Source organism: Pungitius pungitius, chromosome 17 (genome assembly GCF_949316345.1).
Source record: "Pungitius pungitius chromosome 17, fPunPun2.1, whole genome shotgun sequence".
Classification (NCBI taxonomy): domain Eukaryota; kingdom Metazoa; phylum Chordata; class Actinopteri; order Perciformes; family Gasterosteidae; genus Pungitius; species Pungitius pungitius.
Genome location: NC_084916.1, coordinates 15741210 through 15759086, shown reverse-complemented (window position 1 = coordinate 15759086; position 17877 = coordinate 15741210). Strand labels below are relative to the sequence as shown.

General features: G+C 50.7%; 1 protein-coding gene across 1 annotated transcript; it reads right to left on the bottom strand.

Moving 5' to 3' along the window:
* Positions 1-7692: 7692 nt before the first annotated feature.
* On the bottom strand, positions 7693-17729 carry topaz1 (testis and ovary specific TOPAZ 1). Its single transcript, XM_037474691.2, has 20 exons — positions 17244-17729; positions 13669-15793; positions 13532-13581; positions 13399-13457; positions 12909-12955; positions 12760-12821; positions 12602-12651; positions 12147-12233; positions 11680-11737; positions 11441-11592; positions 11184-11276; positions 10979-11091; positions 10616-10679; positions 10355-10526; positions 10158-10258; positions 9885-10050; positions 9350-9502; positions 9069-9272; positions 8798-8984; positions 7693-8704 (listed from the first exon to the last, which is right to left on the bottom strand). The coding sequence occupies exons 1-20, from the start codon at positions 17461-17463 to the stop codon at positions 8506-8508; spliced, it is 4362 nt and encodes a 1453-aa protein (XP_037330588.2). The 5' UTR covers positions 17464-17729; the 3' UTR covers positions 7693-8505.
* Between the last annotated feature and the right edge of the window lie 148 nt (positions 17730-17877).

Below are 17877 nucleotides of genomic sequence, written 5' to 3'. Positions count from 1 at the left end.
TGGCAAGCGAGACATAAACAAGTGAGCAAAAACAATCCACACGCTTGATGATGATGATGGACCCCCCCTCCACACACGCTACAGGCTCCCCGACCCCCCCCCCCCCCCTAACATCACGTCTGGACTGCTCGTGCGCGCCGACCATGTGTTCAAACATCCTCGCAGACCAGCTGCATGTAAGAAAGGTACCCAGGATGTAAAAAACACGCCGTGATCCACGGATTTCTAAAAGTTTAGTTTCTCAAACTATGAGGAAGAAAAAGGCATCCAACGCTTCATCCTCCCTGCACCAGGAGGTGAACGGGCAGATATACGGACACTGTGGATAACGAGAAAAACCCCCGGGGTACCCGGCGTCACCTTTAACGAATGAGCGCCCACCGAAGGTGGGCAGAATGGGGCTGGAAGCTGTGCAACGTCCTCCCAAAAAAGAGCCTTAACGTCAAATGTGTTAACTGCACGATCCCGTCGAGTGAGGTCAAATGATGGCCAATTAAAAACCCGTTTGTGGCGAGCCCCGGAGGAGGAAGTGGCAGCTTCCAGCTCCTGGATGGGTTTTAAATCCCGTTGTCAAAGACAATGTGATAAATGCCTCCCTTTTCTATCCATTAAATTTATTACGCTCCAAAGTCCTCAAATGGACATCAAAGCTGGGAGAGACGGTCACACATACACATTCTCCCCCCCCCCCTTTTAGCCTACATGAAACACATTCACAACACGCAGGAAACAGGGAATGCACTCCAATTACTGGCCACATGTTGTGCATTAAAACCCGGGAAGTACAACTTCATATAAGCCAACTCTGCTGGCGCGCACACACACACACACACACTAAAATCCTCTTCAGAGCATAACTACCTACAGATGGAGATGCTCTCTGAAAGGAGACTTCCATGAGTGATGAAATGTAATCACTCGCCCCTCTGCAGCAGCAGCTGCTAAATCTTCCAGAGGAGACTTTCTGCATCTATAATGTGCATTGTCTCCGACAAAGAGCAGACAAAGAGGGTTGATGAGAAAGGCAGCAGTCGACAAAGGAAATTCCCAGTGTGTGTGTGTGTGTGTGTGTGTTGGGGGGCAGGGGGGAGGGGGGGGGGGGAGAAACGAACCCAGGAGGTATAAACTCAAGTTACAGGAATTCCTCTGGCCTTGTATCAGCGTCAGCGTTGGGTTAGGTTTCCTCACAAACATTCCCTGCTCTGGGAGCTAGAGGGTGGGGGGGGGGGGCAAAAACTGGCCATCACAAATGCAGGCCCGGCATGAGTTTTAAAGTGATCCTCTCCTCCTCCCTCCTCCCCCCCCCTCCTACAGAACCCGATAAAAGAGCCGTCAAACCGGTAGGAAGAGACGCAGAATGGAGCAAAACGTGTGACGAACTGGAAAATAAACTTTAATGGACCTCCCACCGGCAACTGGACCTCCAGCGCCCCCCCCGCCCCCCCGCCCCTCGGGCTTCCGCTCTGGACCGAAGGAGATCCACGAGCGCTGGCGGGCCGTCAACCCGATTAGTTCGACTTCACCTCGTCCTGACGAGCGCAACGTGCTCCACCCCCCCACCCCCCCCACGAGCCCACTTCGTACGCAACACGCGGCCAGGCGCGTAGTCATGGCGACAGCAAATCGATTTTGAGGCACAGATGGATTAGGTGGGATGTTCAATATCAAGCGGTTTGATGATATCAACCCCCCCCCCCCCCCCCAAAAAAGAAATGAAGCATTATGAATGTGTGTGTGTGTGTGTGAGGGCTTCCTTCTTTTATTCAATAACCAAATGTCAAGATCAGATTCTCTTCCAAAATCTGGTCAATGTAGTCTCTCTGCAGCATGAAAAACTGACAAAGTTCAACTAAGAGCCGCCGGCTCTTTGGTTAAATATTCCGGCACCTCCAGAAAGCTCCTCTTTGTCGACGCCAACGTCGGCCAAAGCGAACACATCCTGCAGCTGCATCGTTTTAGGGCTCATCAGTCAGATTTCATTAGCTTCAGACACGGCTAACCGCTAACTCGTCCCCATTAGCCGAAGCTGCAGCACAGAGCCATTAACGGTCTCAGAGCGTCGATCAGGATTGACTTTAGTGTTGGTCATTAAAAGCGCTTGTTTAAATTTTTTTCTCAGCATACCCCCCCCTTTTTTTTTTTTCTTTTTTTTTTTTTAATATCCTTTCCCGGACCCAGGGGACGGAACACCTCCGCAATAACAAAAACTGACAAAATCTCTTTCTGCTGCCTTCGGAAAACAACCGTCGGCACTACGGCTCTCCGGGGAGGGGGGGGGGGGGGGGAGGAATTCCTCGGGCCGGCTCACATAACGCGTCCCGAAGAAGCCCCCCCCCCCCCCCCCCCCCCTCCCCGGCCGCCCTACAACACGCTTGCCCTCACAACGGGACGAGGGCCCCGACAGGAGGAGCCCAGACAAAAACATGGCCTGGGCCTTCCGTTAAGAGCTGCACTTAGAATACACACACAAAAAAGTAAAAAGGAAAACTACAGCTGGATGACTGTAGATACAGTCATGGAGGAAATGACCTCACGGCGTCCCATTTAATACGAGGATGACTATGAGATGACAAAAAGAGCACGTCGATGAATGCCACAGGACGGCTTCTTTGTCGCCTCGAAGAAGGCCAGCTCCCATGATCCAGGAGACCAGGGGAGGGGTCCGTGGATGGAGCCGTTGCTGCGCTCGCCTCGTCGCAGCCTGGCCTGCAGCTGAGCATCACCGCTGCAGCGCGGCGCCCGCCGCCATCAGCGAGCCAAAACATATTGGCCCGGAAACTCGAGAACCTGCGCGATAACGCCGCATTAAAAAAAATCGATGTATTCCTCTTATCACTTAACAGCTGCACACCCCCGTATGGATTCACCACTACTCAGGAATTCAAGTATGCATAAGCAAACGGGGGGGGGGGGGTTAAAAAGAACCAAATGACATGATAAAAGAGAAGTTTCACTTGACTCGGCGATCTCCAAATCTAAAAAAAAAAAAATCGGGGGAAGTGCAAACAGGCCCAAACCGGTCCTTCCAACAGGGCGACTGCGAATATAAAGGGGGCCCGTTTTATTATCTGATGGACGAGGAGCCGGGTGATGGACAATGACGGCTTGCTCAGTGCTCGTAAGGTAAAGAAAGAAAAGGCCTTCTCTTGTGTCACTCCCTCCCCCCCCCAGGGCAGAGCCCAGCCAGCGAGGCGTTATTGGGAAATAAAGCCCTCAACTATTTACTGGCAACGCGGAGGGACGAGAAAAGGAGTCGAGCTTTTTGTGACCGGAGCCTTCGACGCTTTTGAAAACTAATCGCTTTATAATTTAAACTCTGCATACTTTAAGATCACTAGAATAACCCGGCTTTATAAAAATAGTTACCACGCTACTCGAGGTTTAGGCAGCAGCGCGTATCGGGGGGGGGGGGGGGGGGGGCTGCTCTGTAACTAGCGGTACAGGAAGCGTGCATGCTACCGTTTATTCAAAGTTCAAGTCACGTGAGAAACCACACGAGTCGTTTTCACTCGATCCTCAGCGTGAACGTCAATGCGCCGTGTCATCTCTGCACACACACACAATCTGTCCACTTACCGGACCACTTTTTGGTAACGTACACAGAGGCAACAAGGTGAGACTCTGCCCGGTGTCTTCTCTCCAGCAGCAGGGAGACCTTCCTTATCCCGAAACCATATGACCGAACTCAAGAAAAACGTGGCCTTTTGTGGTTTATTATGCTCCGATCACATGGTCACAAAAAAAGAAGAAAGAAAATCCCTATGTGCGCCGAGTTCCAGCTTCTCTTCTCCATTATCAGAGAGACCCTCAAGCTCCACAATATGTCCATGGATAGAACTCCCAACAGTCAAAGAAACATGTGTGCAGTTACTACGGGGGCCTCTCGCTGCCCTCAATGGATGGTGTGGTACAGATTAACCAGACTCTGCATGTGTCTATGCTTACGTGTGTGTGTGTGTGTGTGTGTGTGTAAATCCAGCTAAGCACACGTGCCTGTTCGTCTCTGGGGAACTAGGTGAAGAGCCACTTCGCTCCCTTTGAACCTAAGGCCATATGTCCAACAGTATGGTTCTTTACACACACACACACACACACACACACACACACACACTAACACCAACACACACACACACACCTATCTATTGGAGGATAGGATTGTGCAGCAAATACTAGACGCCACTGCTTGCCCTTCAAGCATTTCCCATTGCTTTCTTTGGACGTGCTACAGATAGATGGACAGATGGACGTATGCTGTGACCCCCGGGTGCAGCAGTTGTGTTCTTCCCCCCCCACTCACCTCGTTGTCGTGGTGTTGGCAGAAGCTCATCTGGTCCTGGAACAGGGACAGCAGGGCGAAGTTGTTCTGCAGGGACTGGGCGAGGGACACGGACACGCCCGGCTGCCCCGGGTTGCTGTTGACGTTGACCCGGCCCAGGTGGAGGTTGTCCCCCAGGCGCTCCATGAAGTGGTCCTTGGTCAGACGCACCCTCTGGTGCGCCCGCACGCAGTTGTCGCACAGATACTCCTGGCAGTCGAGGCAGTGGGAGGTGGCCGGGTTCTCCTCGTCGCAGGAGCTGCACTGAGGCTCGCCCAGGTGGCCGGCCTGCAGGAGGCCTCCGTGGGGGTGATGGAAGCCAGAGGAGCCTCCACCCAGGCCTCCCCGCAGGTGATGCTGGTGGTGGTTGTTGTGTTGGAGGAGGTGGTGGTGGTGGTGGTGGTTGTTGTGGTGGCCATTCTTGTTCTGAATCTGCTCCTCGGAGCTCACCACCACGTCCAGCAGGTTGCTGAAGAGGAAGTTGGAGGAAGGCAGGGAGTCCACACCGGCCTCGGAGATGCACACCTTCTGGTCGCAGGTGGGGCACCGCAGCTTCAGCGGGTCCCCGGGGCTCCGCTGGCCCTCGAGGCACTGCCTGCAGAAGGCGTGGAGGCAGGGCAGGACGTGGAGCCTGCGCGTGGTCTGGCTGGAGGAGGACGACGTGTGCGAGGAGGACGACGAGGTGGACGAGCTGGAGGAAATGGGAGCGGAGGAGCCGCACAGCTCCTTGCAGAGCGGGCAGGTCTGCAGGTCCGAGTCCGGGAACGAAGCCATCTGCGGCGTCACCGAAACAAAAAAAACTAAAAAAAAAAAAAATGCACGCGCCCCCGGACTACAAGTCGCGCGCGGCGATGACGTTGAGGTATTTGTTCAAGTTGTGATGAAAATAAAAAAGTTGTATTTGAGGTAGATTCATGGAGGTAATAAAGTCAGTTCAAACAGTCAAAAACGGCAATCACACAACTAGGAGCCGATGCGAAATCGACGAGGTAGGCCGTTCTCCAAAAATAGGTCAATTCTGAGGTCACAAAAAAAAAAAGAAAGAAAGAGAGACACCTGAGCGCATATCGAGTCAGCTGCGCACTGCGTGGGTGAAGCATCCGCGTCACGCTGCCAAACGAGACCAGCGGGGATCACAGCGCTGCGGCTCGTCAAGTGAACCCGAGTGTGGAGTGACGCTGGATCGGCGTCGAGGTGCTCTTCTCCCCCCACCGGCCCGGCGACATGGCTCCGGGGGCTGCGCGCTGCAAAACCAGCCCCCCCCCCCTTCTCCTCCTCCTCCTCCCCCAAAAAAACACTCGAGTTTAAAAGATTCCACAATTATCGATTTCTTCGCTCTTTTTTTGTACCACCAAGACCACCACCACCACCACCACCCCCCACCTCCACCCCTAGTCCAAATTAGGCCCGTGCGGTCGCTGGGGCTTCTCTCTCTAGTCCACCATCGGGGTCCACTCGGGCGGCGTCGGGGCGCAGCCACCGGTCTGTCGGTATCCTCGGACGGCGAGACCGTGAATGATTCATCAAAGCGATCTCATCGTGTGTCGTCACACAACAACACAGGTGTGTGAGTGTGTGTGTGTGTGTTTTCCGGGAAAAGGGGGTGTGGGGGGGTGGGGAAGTATGGTGGAGTCAAACCATCCGACGGGACGTCTTGCCGCGGTGCTCCGCTGGAGTCACCGGTCCGACCTTGTGAAGAGGCCGCCGCTCGGCTCTCCTTTCCCCCGGTGGGTCGGTCTCCCTCTCCGGGCTCTCTGCCTGGAGGAATGCGCAGTGGCGGGAGGGAGGCTCACCCTCTCTCTCTAAAAAAAAAAAGCAGCTCCAATGGACCCGAACAACGTCCCGGCACGTCGTCGTCGTCGTCGTTGTTGTTGTTGTTGTTGTTGGCTCTGTTTACTCCCGTCGCGTATTACCGTAAACGCGCGCTCTCGTGGGTGTGCGTGTGGCTCGCGCAGCTCCTCGAGCCTCTCTTATTCGATTGAGGGAGAGAAAAAAATGGACCCACTTCCGCCCATGGGAGGAGAGAGGGAGGGAGGGGCAGAGGGGTGGGGACCTGGGGAGGAGGTGGGGGTACCGGAGGACTGAGTAGAAGGGGGGGGGGGGGGGGGGGAGAGTCAAACGCTCGTTCCTGATATCGAGTGTGGTCACGTGAGGTAGTGGCGTGCACGCGGTTCTACCTGGTTAAAGTTGTGAACGGAAGTCATGTTTACAATTTACATATATTTCCCTTCTTTTCTCTATATATAATTTACATTAATACACATCGATGCTGGGGACCATAATAATAATAATAATAATAATAATTGCGCCAGAAAACAAATTTAAAAAGCATCTAATATGATGGTCAGTGAACGCGGGGTAAACAGTGGCTTGAGAAGCAGGGAGTGGGCTATAAATAGTAATAACAATGGAGGGCTATTGATCTGCTGTCTGTCTTCTTTCCTCCTTCCTTCTAAAAACAGGTGGGAGCAGAAACACAGGAGAAGGCCGTAAAACTGGGCGGACTCGCCTCAAAACCTCTTTAGTTACTTAGCCATCGGCAGCAGAAGTCATAAGAAAAAACATAAAATGATATAAAATAATCACACAAACTTTAGTCAGAATGAAATATAATTTACTTAAAAGATCTGGGAGGTGCGATCGCTGCCATCTCTCCTCTGAAAAGCGTAAAGCAGTTGGTTAAACCACCGGCTCAGGTATCGTGTTATTTACAACCTGGATAAATGCTGTCCAACACGCTGGTGCTGAACTCATCTAACGGAGGCATTTCATTCGACGCAGGTCACTCCGTTTATCTTGGGGGTCAAAGGAAAGAAAGAAAAAGGAAAGAAAATGGCGGCGTTGATTTACAGCAACCTCACGAGGGGATCAATGACACGCCGGGGGAAGAAGGGTTTGAAAAGACGTCATTGGTTCTGCTGATACATCAAAGGGAGAAAACACACTCGCCCCCGAGGAGAAATCCACGAAGCAGGATGTTTCACTCAGACCCCTCCATGAAGGCACTGCAGGGCCCTCCATCACCAAAATATGAAGGATACTGTGAATAATGAGCTCATTGAGAGCACGAACAATGCATTTCTCCGACCAACAGCAGTAATGAAAACACAAACAGCTCAGTGTTATTTTAATCAGTATCATCTTCATTTAACTTAAGTTGACTTTTTCAGCCTCCATAAGCTCATTCATGACCCTACAAGTGCAGCCCTCCACGGGACTAATGCAGTCAGGATGGAAATATGTCGGAATGTCATCTTTGACAAAAGCGGGAGACTGATGTCTTTTCTTAAGAGTTCGTCACCTCTTTAATTCTTACTAAACGCTTATCTGGTCACCGGCACAGCTTCAGCCCATCGGGGTGCAGAGCGGTGCTTCCCTCTGGTGGTTCGGATAAGACTCTATGAATAAAAGGATTGATTGATTTATATGGTCAGATATTAAACACATTTAGATTCACTTTTCAGATGTAATAAACCGCTGTGGAGTTTGTTTTGAACGTAGTGACAAGCTTCTCGTTTCCAAAGCACCGAGGTCTGAATATTACAGGCAAACCACCAGCTTAAAACGCCTCTCTGGCTTCATATGGACAGCAGTCACTTAAAGAACGTTGTATGATGCAGAAAATAAACACTTCACACGTCAAACCTTTTGGAGCAGAACATGTTTTTTTTTTTTATAAAAACATTAAAGAAAATGTAGATCACAGCTCCTGAACAATTAACACTTGTAATCTCTACAATCAGTACAATACAGAAACATAATACTGTCAAAGACTTATATACACACAGACCAAGACATTATTTACATTGTTATAAACAAAATCTTATACTAGTAACAACCATACAAAATATCCTGGTCTCCACAAAGCTCCCTCAAATGGTAAATCACAAAGTGACAAAATAGCTAAAAGAACACTTCAGGAAACAAACCGAAACAAAAACGATTATTGTTGTAAAAACCAAAACACCGTAAGAGGTTCTGGCGTCGGTCCGTTTGTGATTCTTTGCTTCCTGGTCAAAAGGCAAAAATGAATTTTGAGCACAAACGTGTGCGCCAACAGAAACGCACATGGGTCGGTTGTCCTGATTTCATTGGTTGTGTTTTCAGCCGATGTCTCTGAAACATGAGCGGTTCGGAGCCCACGGGAAGCGAAGCGCGTGGCGTTGGGGGCGGGGCTTGAGCGCGTTTGATCAGTGCGTCCACACCTCATTGGCCCACACATGATTGTGGCGGAGCCAGCAGCGGGCGGAGGGAACGTCGAGTAAGAACACTTGATCCTGCAGCGCGTTCACCGCCGTGTAGTGCACGAGGACTTTGGGCTGAAGGACGCACGCCGCGGACAGGATGCGGCTGCCGGCGGCGAGGTACTCGCTCTCGCAGCTCTGAGTCCTGAGACGGGAGGGTAGAAAGCGGCGGCGGGCATCACGCACAAAACAGATCACGTAACAAACAAAAACGCATGAAGCGCGAGGGCGGCGTTACCTTTTCAGCGTGACGCTGAGACAGGAAGTGGAGGCGTCGGGAAGGTGGAAGATGTCGGTGCCGTTGACGGCGATGAACATCTCCAGGCTGAGAGCCAGCTCCACTTCCCCCAGCCGGCAGGGGACGATCAGCGCCATGAAGCCGGGGGGGGAGGACACGCCCGGGTAGTAGCCCATACTCAGCGAGTCTGAAGAGCGCACGCGACCGTTAGACGACGCCCCTTTTCTCCAAACCCTCACAGACGCCAGCGGGACCGGACGGTCGTACTTACGTCTGAAGAGCTCCCGGGCCCGGAGCCACAGGTTCTGCTTGCCCAGTTTGTTCAGGAGCAGCTGCAGCACGGCGGGGTCAACCGACAGATTTTTAGAGAGCATGAAGTCCACGGCGTCCGAGGCCACCGGGTAGATCTGCCGGTCCACGCACACTCGCAGCTGAGAGTTGAACAGAGAGGCGTAGCGGGAGGTGTCCACCAAGTCTGGATTCAGGCAGAAAACATGCAATGGGTCAACTTTTGAGTCGACGCAGCGCGGGCTCATTTGGCTCCGCTCTCACCGTTCGGCTCCTTGAGTCCGGGGAGGTTACAGAGGACCTCCAGCGTGTCTCTGTGGGAGGTTTTTTCCGCCAAACGCAGCAACACGCGAGTCCTGCTCTCCAGATCCGCGGGCTCACATGGCCACGCGCTGGAGCTCAAGAACCACTTGTTCTCTGAATCGACAGAAACACGGACAAGCTCAGGATTCTAAAGCGTCATCTACAAAGAACCCGACCAGAAGCAAAGAAGGGTGATGATGATTAGGTTTCTGAGTGAAGGCTACAGTTTATTAGCAGTGCGGCGTCAAATAAACCCCTTTGTGCGTACCCATGTTATTACCTTTCAAAATAAAAGCCTAAAATGTACTTCCAGATTCTGCTCTGGTCAACAGCATCACAGCAGCTGAATTTGCAAACTGTGCGTAAATCTAATGAAAATCTTTGAAGAATCGCTGCGTCACGCTCCAACGAACAGTTCTGGGTAGAGTTTCATGCGCTAAGGAGGTCATGTGAACCAATCAGGTCCACGCGTTTAGCTCTTGGTCAGAGCAGTCACCTCTGAGTGTGTTGAGGGCTCCCTCCAGGCTGCCACTCAGGAGGAAGAGCTCCGTTGCCACGGTGACCAGGTTGCAGCGGGACGTTCCATCCTCGTTCCCAAACAAACCCTTCAGTGTTGCGTAGTTGACTTTTGAAACAGACAGCACCTCCACCACCCTCCGACCCTACAGGCACGCACACACACACTTCAGTGTCACATTTAGTTCATAACAAGCCAGAATCAACGGGTGTGCTGCTTTAGTAAAGCTGTTCCTACAAACAAACAGAGTACCTTGGCCCATTGATGCGTTTTGTGGTATCTCAACATGAGCGAGACTCCAATCCGGCCTAAAGAACTCCTCATCGGGCTGTCGATTATTTCGCTCTGACACACTAAAAATGAGAACAAAGGAATTATAATGTAGTATTATTATTGGGAATTAGGAACGACATGTCTTGGAAACTGTTCTGGTCTTTCTAATCTTTCACCCGTCTCAGCGAAGGCTGCAAAGGGCAGCGACAGCTTGTCTTTGCCTTCAGACAGGAGCGCGATGGCAATGCGTCCGCTGATCCTCCCCACCTGGTTGGCGTACTTGCTGGACTGAATGATGGAGCTGAACACCTTGCCCATCCGCCCCCAGTCCTCTTGCTTGGAACAAAGCTGACAAACAGAAGACGTTACAATGAATGATCAAAGACAAAGTGTCATCCTTGGACAAGTCGACAGACGCTAACTTCTGATGCACAAACCTCGATTTCTACGATGGAATGGGCCAGATTCAGGTACTCTGGAAGAGGAGCGTTGCTAGATGACCTTTTAGAACAAATACAAACAGAGCAATCAAGGGAGTGAGCCAAAAAAAAAAAAAAACATTTGACACAAGTCAGAAATAAGTATTGACGATAGTTGACCCTTTCCCAAGTCCGGCCCTTGATTTTGACTCAGTTTGACATCCTGATATGTCCATAAAACGCATATTGTGCTTCTGCCTGCCTCTCTGAAATCACATTTTCCCAAAATGTGATATTTATCCAGGTAGTGCAGTTAGCGAGATTGGTCTCCACAGTTAGGTCCGATAGCATCATGGTTTTTTTTGTCGAAGTTCCACTTACTTGTTGTTACCAGACGCCAACACGGGGGGGTTTGCGTTGACCGCCTGCTGGAACTCAGTATTTTTAACACAGTCGAGGCAGTCTAGACTCAGCACAAGACCCGCACGGGCCATCTGTCAACATACATTAAAGCATGATCACTTCTTCCACACAAATACAGATCCAACCAGCCTGTGCTAAATTCATTTGGAAAGCATTGAGATACCTTGAATGTGAGCTGCATGAGTTCAGGTCCCAGACCCAAAAGATCCTTTTCTCTCACATGGTTGAAGAGGGCCAACAGGAACTCATGACTCGGCTACCATGAGAGGAAGAGAGGAATGAGTTCAGCATTCACTCTAAGGCACACGGTGAAGGGTTATTTAAATAAAACCCCGCCCCCTTCTGGACTGCACGGCGTACTGCAGCGGGACATTTTGACTGAACTGATGGATACATGAAATTAATTTAAACAACACGGACCACGATCTTGTGGGTCAAACTGACGCCGAGGACCGTCAGGACGTCGGACACCATGCCGGCTTTGAGCAGAGCCCAGAGGAGAGTCAGCAGCACCGGCATGGAGAAGCACGCCCCCGGTCGGTTGCTCTGGTAGTAGCACACAAACATGGCTCCTGGAAGCCAAAAGGAGACAGAGTCAGGTCCAAAACACCAATACAACTGTTTTAGTTAGTGAATAAGAGGGGGGGGGGGGCCCTCACCTGCTTTTTGAAGGCACATTGGATTTTTGACAAAGCGTGTCAAAGTTTCGATGCACAGCTGAAAGAGAAAGAAAGTGAAGTAATTGAAATGAAGTGGGGTGAGCTTTAGCCTCCAGTACTAGAACAGGATTAATACAGTTCTGTATTTCTATATCAATTACTCACCCTGTGATAACTTCAAGATATCAAAAAAGAACTCCGAGGTGGGACAGCGTTTTAAATGTTAGGGTTTAAGTGCAGATGCATGTGTTTAGTAGTGAGAACACGATTAGACAAACGACTTGGATTCCATTGCATGAGTTATGAAAGTTATCAAAATGATCAATTGGGACGTTAAGATTTCCTTTGATCCAGTGTACTCTTATGAAAAAAAAAGGAACCGTAGAGATCTTTACAGCGGTGTGAGCTCTGAACTTAGTACGAAGCTGGCAGGCTTACGAATATATGATTTCCCCTTTGAGCGGTACCTTCTCGTCCCCCTCAGCGGGCACATGCTTGAAGTGACACTTCTTGAAGCCGCAGGACAGCGACTCACTGAAGTAGTGCCTGCAGTACTGAGGGATCAGAGGGAAGAGCTTCATCATCAAAAACCCCACAGGAGGTGAAGTCCTGAACAAGCAGAGCATCATGTGCACACGTGGTTTAGAAGAATCTAGATGACCGTTATCAAGGTAACTAATGTATTTATATAATGTATAGAGATGAAGCCGAAACGCCTGACATTGAAATTCATTGAAACAATTTCAGTGATTTCTATTGCAAATGACTTTAATCCATGCCATTCAAATGTTCTGGTGTCTTGAAATATCAAATAAAACTGTTTTTCGCATTTTACTGGACAAACATTTAGAGAAAATGGAGACCAACTGTGAACCTGCTCCGTCATAAGTTATGTTTTATAACCAAGACAAATAACACTCACACCAATCGAATTCTGGCGCCTGAACTGTGTGGGATTTGCGATCGAAGGCCCTGAGCAGAGAGTGAAAGGACACACCGTCATACACACGAGCTGAAAGTGCTCTTGAACATCTGGTTGCATCAGGTTCTCGGTGCAAAGCCGGACACGTCTTGGATTACCGTTTTTTGCGGCCATGGGTGGAGGGAGGTTATTGTGCAGAAGGTTTGCATTCCAGAGGCTCCTTTATCAAACAGAGTGATCGTCAGAACAAGGAAAGATCCAGAGGGTTGGAGAAATGTTTCATTGTGTGACGGATGCAAAGAGCTACCTCTCCGGGACTCCGTTCACATGATTGTTGTTGGCATCCGGCAGACTCTACAAAGACCACACAATAAATCATTAAACTGACAAAATGTTCCTGTATTAATTACCTTGTTTGGTCAATACCACAATGCCTTCCTGACTTTGAAAGAGTGACAGTTTTCACTTTTATCTCAATTATTACTGTGAGGAAACAAAGTATTTTTTTTTTTTTTTAAGGTCAATGGTTTGTAATGTAAACAGATCAAGGATATAGTGTCAGTGAGAATTGTCACTTTCTGCTAGACAGCCTAAATTAGTAAAAAAGAAAAGCCTATTAACTAGAATTGTAAAAACAATATATAAAAATCCAGAGGGAGTCTGCTAAAACCCCTGCTTTCTTAATTGAACACTGTCGACCCGGTTTCTCTTCATCCTGGACTTTAATTTAGGGAGGAACATGAAGTTCATGTTGGCTGTTGCTTTGCAGTAAGAAGAGTTCGACCCCATTACATCACCGTTTGGGAAGAGGTGCTGCCGCCTCCCTGAGGCCTCCATGATCTGCAGTTTGTCTTCTCTGTAAAATACACGTGAAGAACAATCACAGGATGACCTTCAGATAAAATCGTTATGGCCGACTAGTGTACCAACCTGGGGCATCAAAACGGACCAAAGGACCAGTTTTAATACCTGGAGTCAACCTGAAACACAAAAACAGGGATTTTATTTTATTTGCTAACAAGCGAGCTTTAACTGTGAGGAGCATCATCAAACATACAAGATCCCACCTCGGGTTCTCCAGTGACGCCGAGTCTATCCTCAGCGGCGGTGCTCTTCCGGCTACAGGAGCCACGGTGGCCCTTATGGGGCCCAGCTTCAGCAGACTTTGCTCGGGCAGGTTTTCAAACAGCTCCGGGTCGTCCTGGATCACGTCCACCAGCAGGATGTCCTGTTCGTAAGCAGCGATCTCATCCAGAGCGCTGTGCTGCAGATGGTCAGCTACCTCTGCGCCGGGTTCTTCTGTGACGCTGCGCTGTGCGTCACACGGACCGGATCCCTCGTCTTCAGCGGAATGTGTCTCATAGAAGGCCTCATCAACAACATCTTTACACTCATCGTCGTCGTCGTCGTCACTGCTGAGATACGAGCGGGGTTCTGTGACCTCACCTGAGACGAGGTTTGTCGTCATTTTGGGGTCGGAGGGAACTTGTTTGGGTTTTTTGTTACTCTGTTCCCCATCATCAGCGTCATCGCCGCTGTCTGGAGAGGATTGAGGCTTCAATAAAGTAGTTTCAGAGACTTCCCTTTCTCCACAACCATGTTCAGGATAATCCTTTTTACTATCAACAATCTGTGGCACGGGACATCCAGAGGACATTTGGGGTTTTCCGGAGCAGTCGTTGATTTGCTCATCCTCCTCGTCCTCTTCTTCTTCTGAGCAGCCTGGTGTTTGGAGATGGGGGCTCGTCCCTGAGGGCCCTCGTGGTGAAGTGACAGGAGAGAGCAGTGGAGGAAGCAGAAACTCATTTGAGTCCGTTTCTACAAAGTTTTCCTTTAGGATTTTGTGCAACGATCCGTCTTTGACGAGCGTGTGGTTAAAGGACCACGTATCAGACGGTGGGCTCCTGGCGGGAGAAAATCGGTCACTTCTCCCTCGCTCGTGTGGAGGGAGAAAAGGGGACGACTCGCATGAATGAAAGGAGTCAGAGTCGCACGGATGAGCAGAAGATGGAGTCCACGAAGTCATTTGAGTTACTTTAAAGAGCAACGTTTCCTCCACAGCTTCAATCACACAGTCGGGTGAAAAGGACGTTAGTGGAACACTGGCAGGATCATCGTTCCTAACACCTTTGACGTTCTTCATGGGGGCCGATGAAGGTGGGAGAGAGGACGGTGTGGCCCAGAGGCTGCTCGAACCCCCGTGTGTGGACGGAGACGACATGGGAGACAAAGTGGTGGTGGTTTCACAGTCACTCAGGCCGAGAGCCGAGAGGAAGGGGGTCGACTCGTGGCTTTCGGTTTCATCAACCGGAGGAGATGAGGGCGCGCCACGCTCTCCTCCACTCTGACTTGGGTTGGAAATGTGGGCCAGCGCAGGCGAGCGAAGACCAGCTAAGGATGCTGACGCACAGCGAGGCGCAAACTCCACAGCGCATGTCGGCCTATCATCTTGAACGCTTCCTCCATTGTCGTCCCGTGTCTTCACATCGCCACGACATACCTGGCGGGCTGAAGGTGCTGCAGGGAGCTCGTCGCCGGCTCGGGCCCTGGACGAGCCCGGCTGATTTCGGTCTGCTGGGGAGCCGCAGTCGACGCCAGCTTTGGGATCTACAGCCTCTGCTGGACCGCCTGCAGATCCAGCGTGGACTATGACGGTGGGGCCTCTGTGGGAGAGGGGCCACGGCATGTATGTGCGCGCACAGCTAAATTTGATTTTTTTAATATAGGGCATCACTCTCTGGCAGGTGAATGACTCCGGCTCATCCAGTTCTGTCTCGTTCCCCTGAAACAACCCATCAGACGTCCTCTGTGGTGCATCAGCATCTGAGGCCTTCTCAATCTCACCAGCAGGCTTCTCGTTGACACGGTTTTCTTTCACGGTCGAGTTGCTAGCGACGACCGCGCGCTCCCATCGCGACTCACTGTTGTTACGCGTCAAAATGCATGCTTTCATTTTTTCTCCAGAGTCCGTTGCGGCTGCTGCTGCTGCTGCTGCTGCTGGGTCTCTGCAGCAAACGCTTTCTAAACCCAGAGCGGCTGGCAAAACCCCATCTTCAACGCTATCCTCGAGCTTCATCCTCTTGTCCCTGTGAATCTCGGCTCCTATCTGGCGACATCCCGTTCCGGGAACCTCTTCAACGTCTCTGCCCCACATGCCAGTCCTGCACTCCACCCCCTTCATTCTACCTCCACCTGGTGAGAAAGAAGCAGAACAGGTTGCAGAGGTTTCACTCGTCCAACTCTCGAGGAAACGCCCGGATAACGCCTGTGCGCCCGCTCGCTCTCTCGGATGACATTGGGGTTCGTTCAGACTCTGAGAGCAACGGGCGCTCTTCTCAGACTGAACTCTGCGGGGAAACGTGCCGTTTGGAGCCGGAGAAAGTTCCTCGATTCTGTGGCGATCGTGCACGAAACAAGGCCAGAACCGAACTCCAGCTTCCTTGCAGCAACGCACGACTTTGTTCTTGAGAACATCCGGTAACACGTAGCCACAATCGGGACTAGGAGCATCACATTTTGGAGCTACGTCGCAAAGAGTCACCTTCGGGTACTGGCCTATCCATGCGATATTCTTCTCCTCTGCCTCAGCGACTCTGATTTCCCTTTCGATCTTAACCTTAAACATGGGATGCTCTGGCCCTTTTTGCCCCCGTTCGCCCAACGTCTTCTGGTGGGGGGCTCTGACAGATCTCCTCAAAGAAATCTGTGCACCACCATGTCCAGTGGGGCTACGCGGTGCGTTCCTATTAACGTCTGCAAGTGGAAACAAAATCTTGTCAAGTAGTGCAAAAGCGAACTGGAGTCATCAATGAACGAAATGAACCCATTTTTATTACCACAGAAATGCGTTTCTGTCGATCGGGAATGGACTCCCACCACCATGTTGGACGAAGAGAAGGAAAGCGTGTGGCTTTAGCTGCTCGTATCATCTTATTTAAACGCACAATGGAAAACGTATTTCTTACTGCCATTTGAAGTTCAACATTAACATTAAATCACCCCACTGTAACGTTACATCGTACCCACTCGAATGTAGCGCTTACCGCAGCGTATTAAAACGTTACATCGGTGTCCCTAACAATCAGCCGCGCTGTTAGCTTAGCATCACGCGTTGCACCCTAATAAAAATAAAACAGCAGCTAAGAGTTAATACGCTTTAACCTTCCAGGACTCCATCGTTTAAAAAAAAAATAACCCTCGGTTGAACACCAGTAAACTTCACACGCTCACTCTCACGGGTTAATGAACAATGACGTGGACGTTAGCAGTTAGCTCACCCTGTCGCTAGCATAGCACTCGACGGTCCGGCGGGTATCGAACGTGTTCCCGTTGGGGGGGCGGTGTCGCCTGGTGGCCCTGGCCTTCGCTTTGGGTTTTTGGGGGGGTTACCCTCCCCGCCTGCGGCCCCGTCGCGTTTAACGTCGCGGCTCACACACGGGTTTATTTATTTTATTATTATTTCATTTTTTTAAAGGCCACCCCGCGGTTAACGGAAGTCAGGTTCAAAGGGCGCGCGGCTCTCTCCGCCTTTAGACGTGACATTTTACTCTGGACCGTTTGACCCGGTTTGTGAGCCTCGGTTTCCTTTACGATCCCCGTTACGTGACCTGTCGTTGCGTCTCCGGTTCGGGCCTCTGCGTACCTACACGACTCTCCGCCAGCTCTCCTCCGGCGGGGTTAGCGGTCACATTTCCCGGGCCCGTTGGAGACGTTTGGACCGGTACGTCGTTGCCAGTGGCCGACGCCGGTTTTGGTTCCTCTCGCTTTTTGGGCGGTCGTCTCCGCCGCGGCTCCCCGTTACCTCCAACGACGTCTTTTAACGCGACTCGGTTTAGTTTGACCCGGCCGGCTGATGGTAACATGCCAACGATTCAAACGAATGGCTACGGGTTGCTAGAAAAAGTTCTGGGCCTGGTTCGTATTTCTTTTAAAACTGCTCACTGCGTGACGTCTGGACTAAACGCTCCCTGGCGTTCGCCCTCTGCTCAAATTGACCCAACGTTTGCCAAGGTGTACCCGGCCCCTCTGCGCATGCGCGAGGTGTCAATTATGGACACGCCTTGGCTCGCACGTTAAAACACGTAACGGTTTGTTAAACATAATTTAATTTTTTTTTTAACTGAACTGTGTGTGTCGAATTTGGCTGATATTTTCATTACGTTGGGGCTGCTTGAATAGTAAATAAATAAATATAAAATATTGAAAAAAACATATCCTAAATAACTGAACTACAACCAAGTGAAGACAACTACAGTAAATAACAGACATACATGGTC

What these genes read in the sequence shown, in the direction of transcription:
- topaz1 (XM_037474691.2), bottom strand. Translation starts at nt 17,463, where the DNA reads ATGTTACCATCAGCCGGCCGGGTCAAACTAAACCGAGTCGCGTTAAAA. An exon ending in ATTCCATCGTAGAAATCGAG is followed by an intron (nt 10,527 to 10,615) that starts GTTTGTGCATCA and finishes TCTGTTTGTCAG; the next exon opens with CTTTGTTCCAAGCAAGAGGA. An exon ending in AGCCCTCAACACACTCAGAG is followed by an intron (nt 9,503 to 9,884) that starts GTGACTGCTCTG and finishes CTGTCGATTCAG; the next exon opens with AGAACAAGTGGTTCTTGAGC.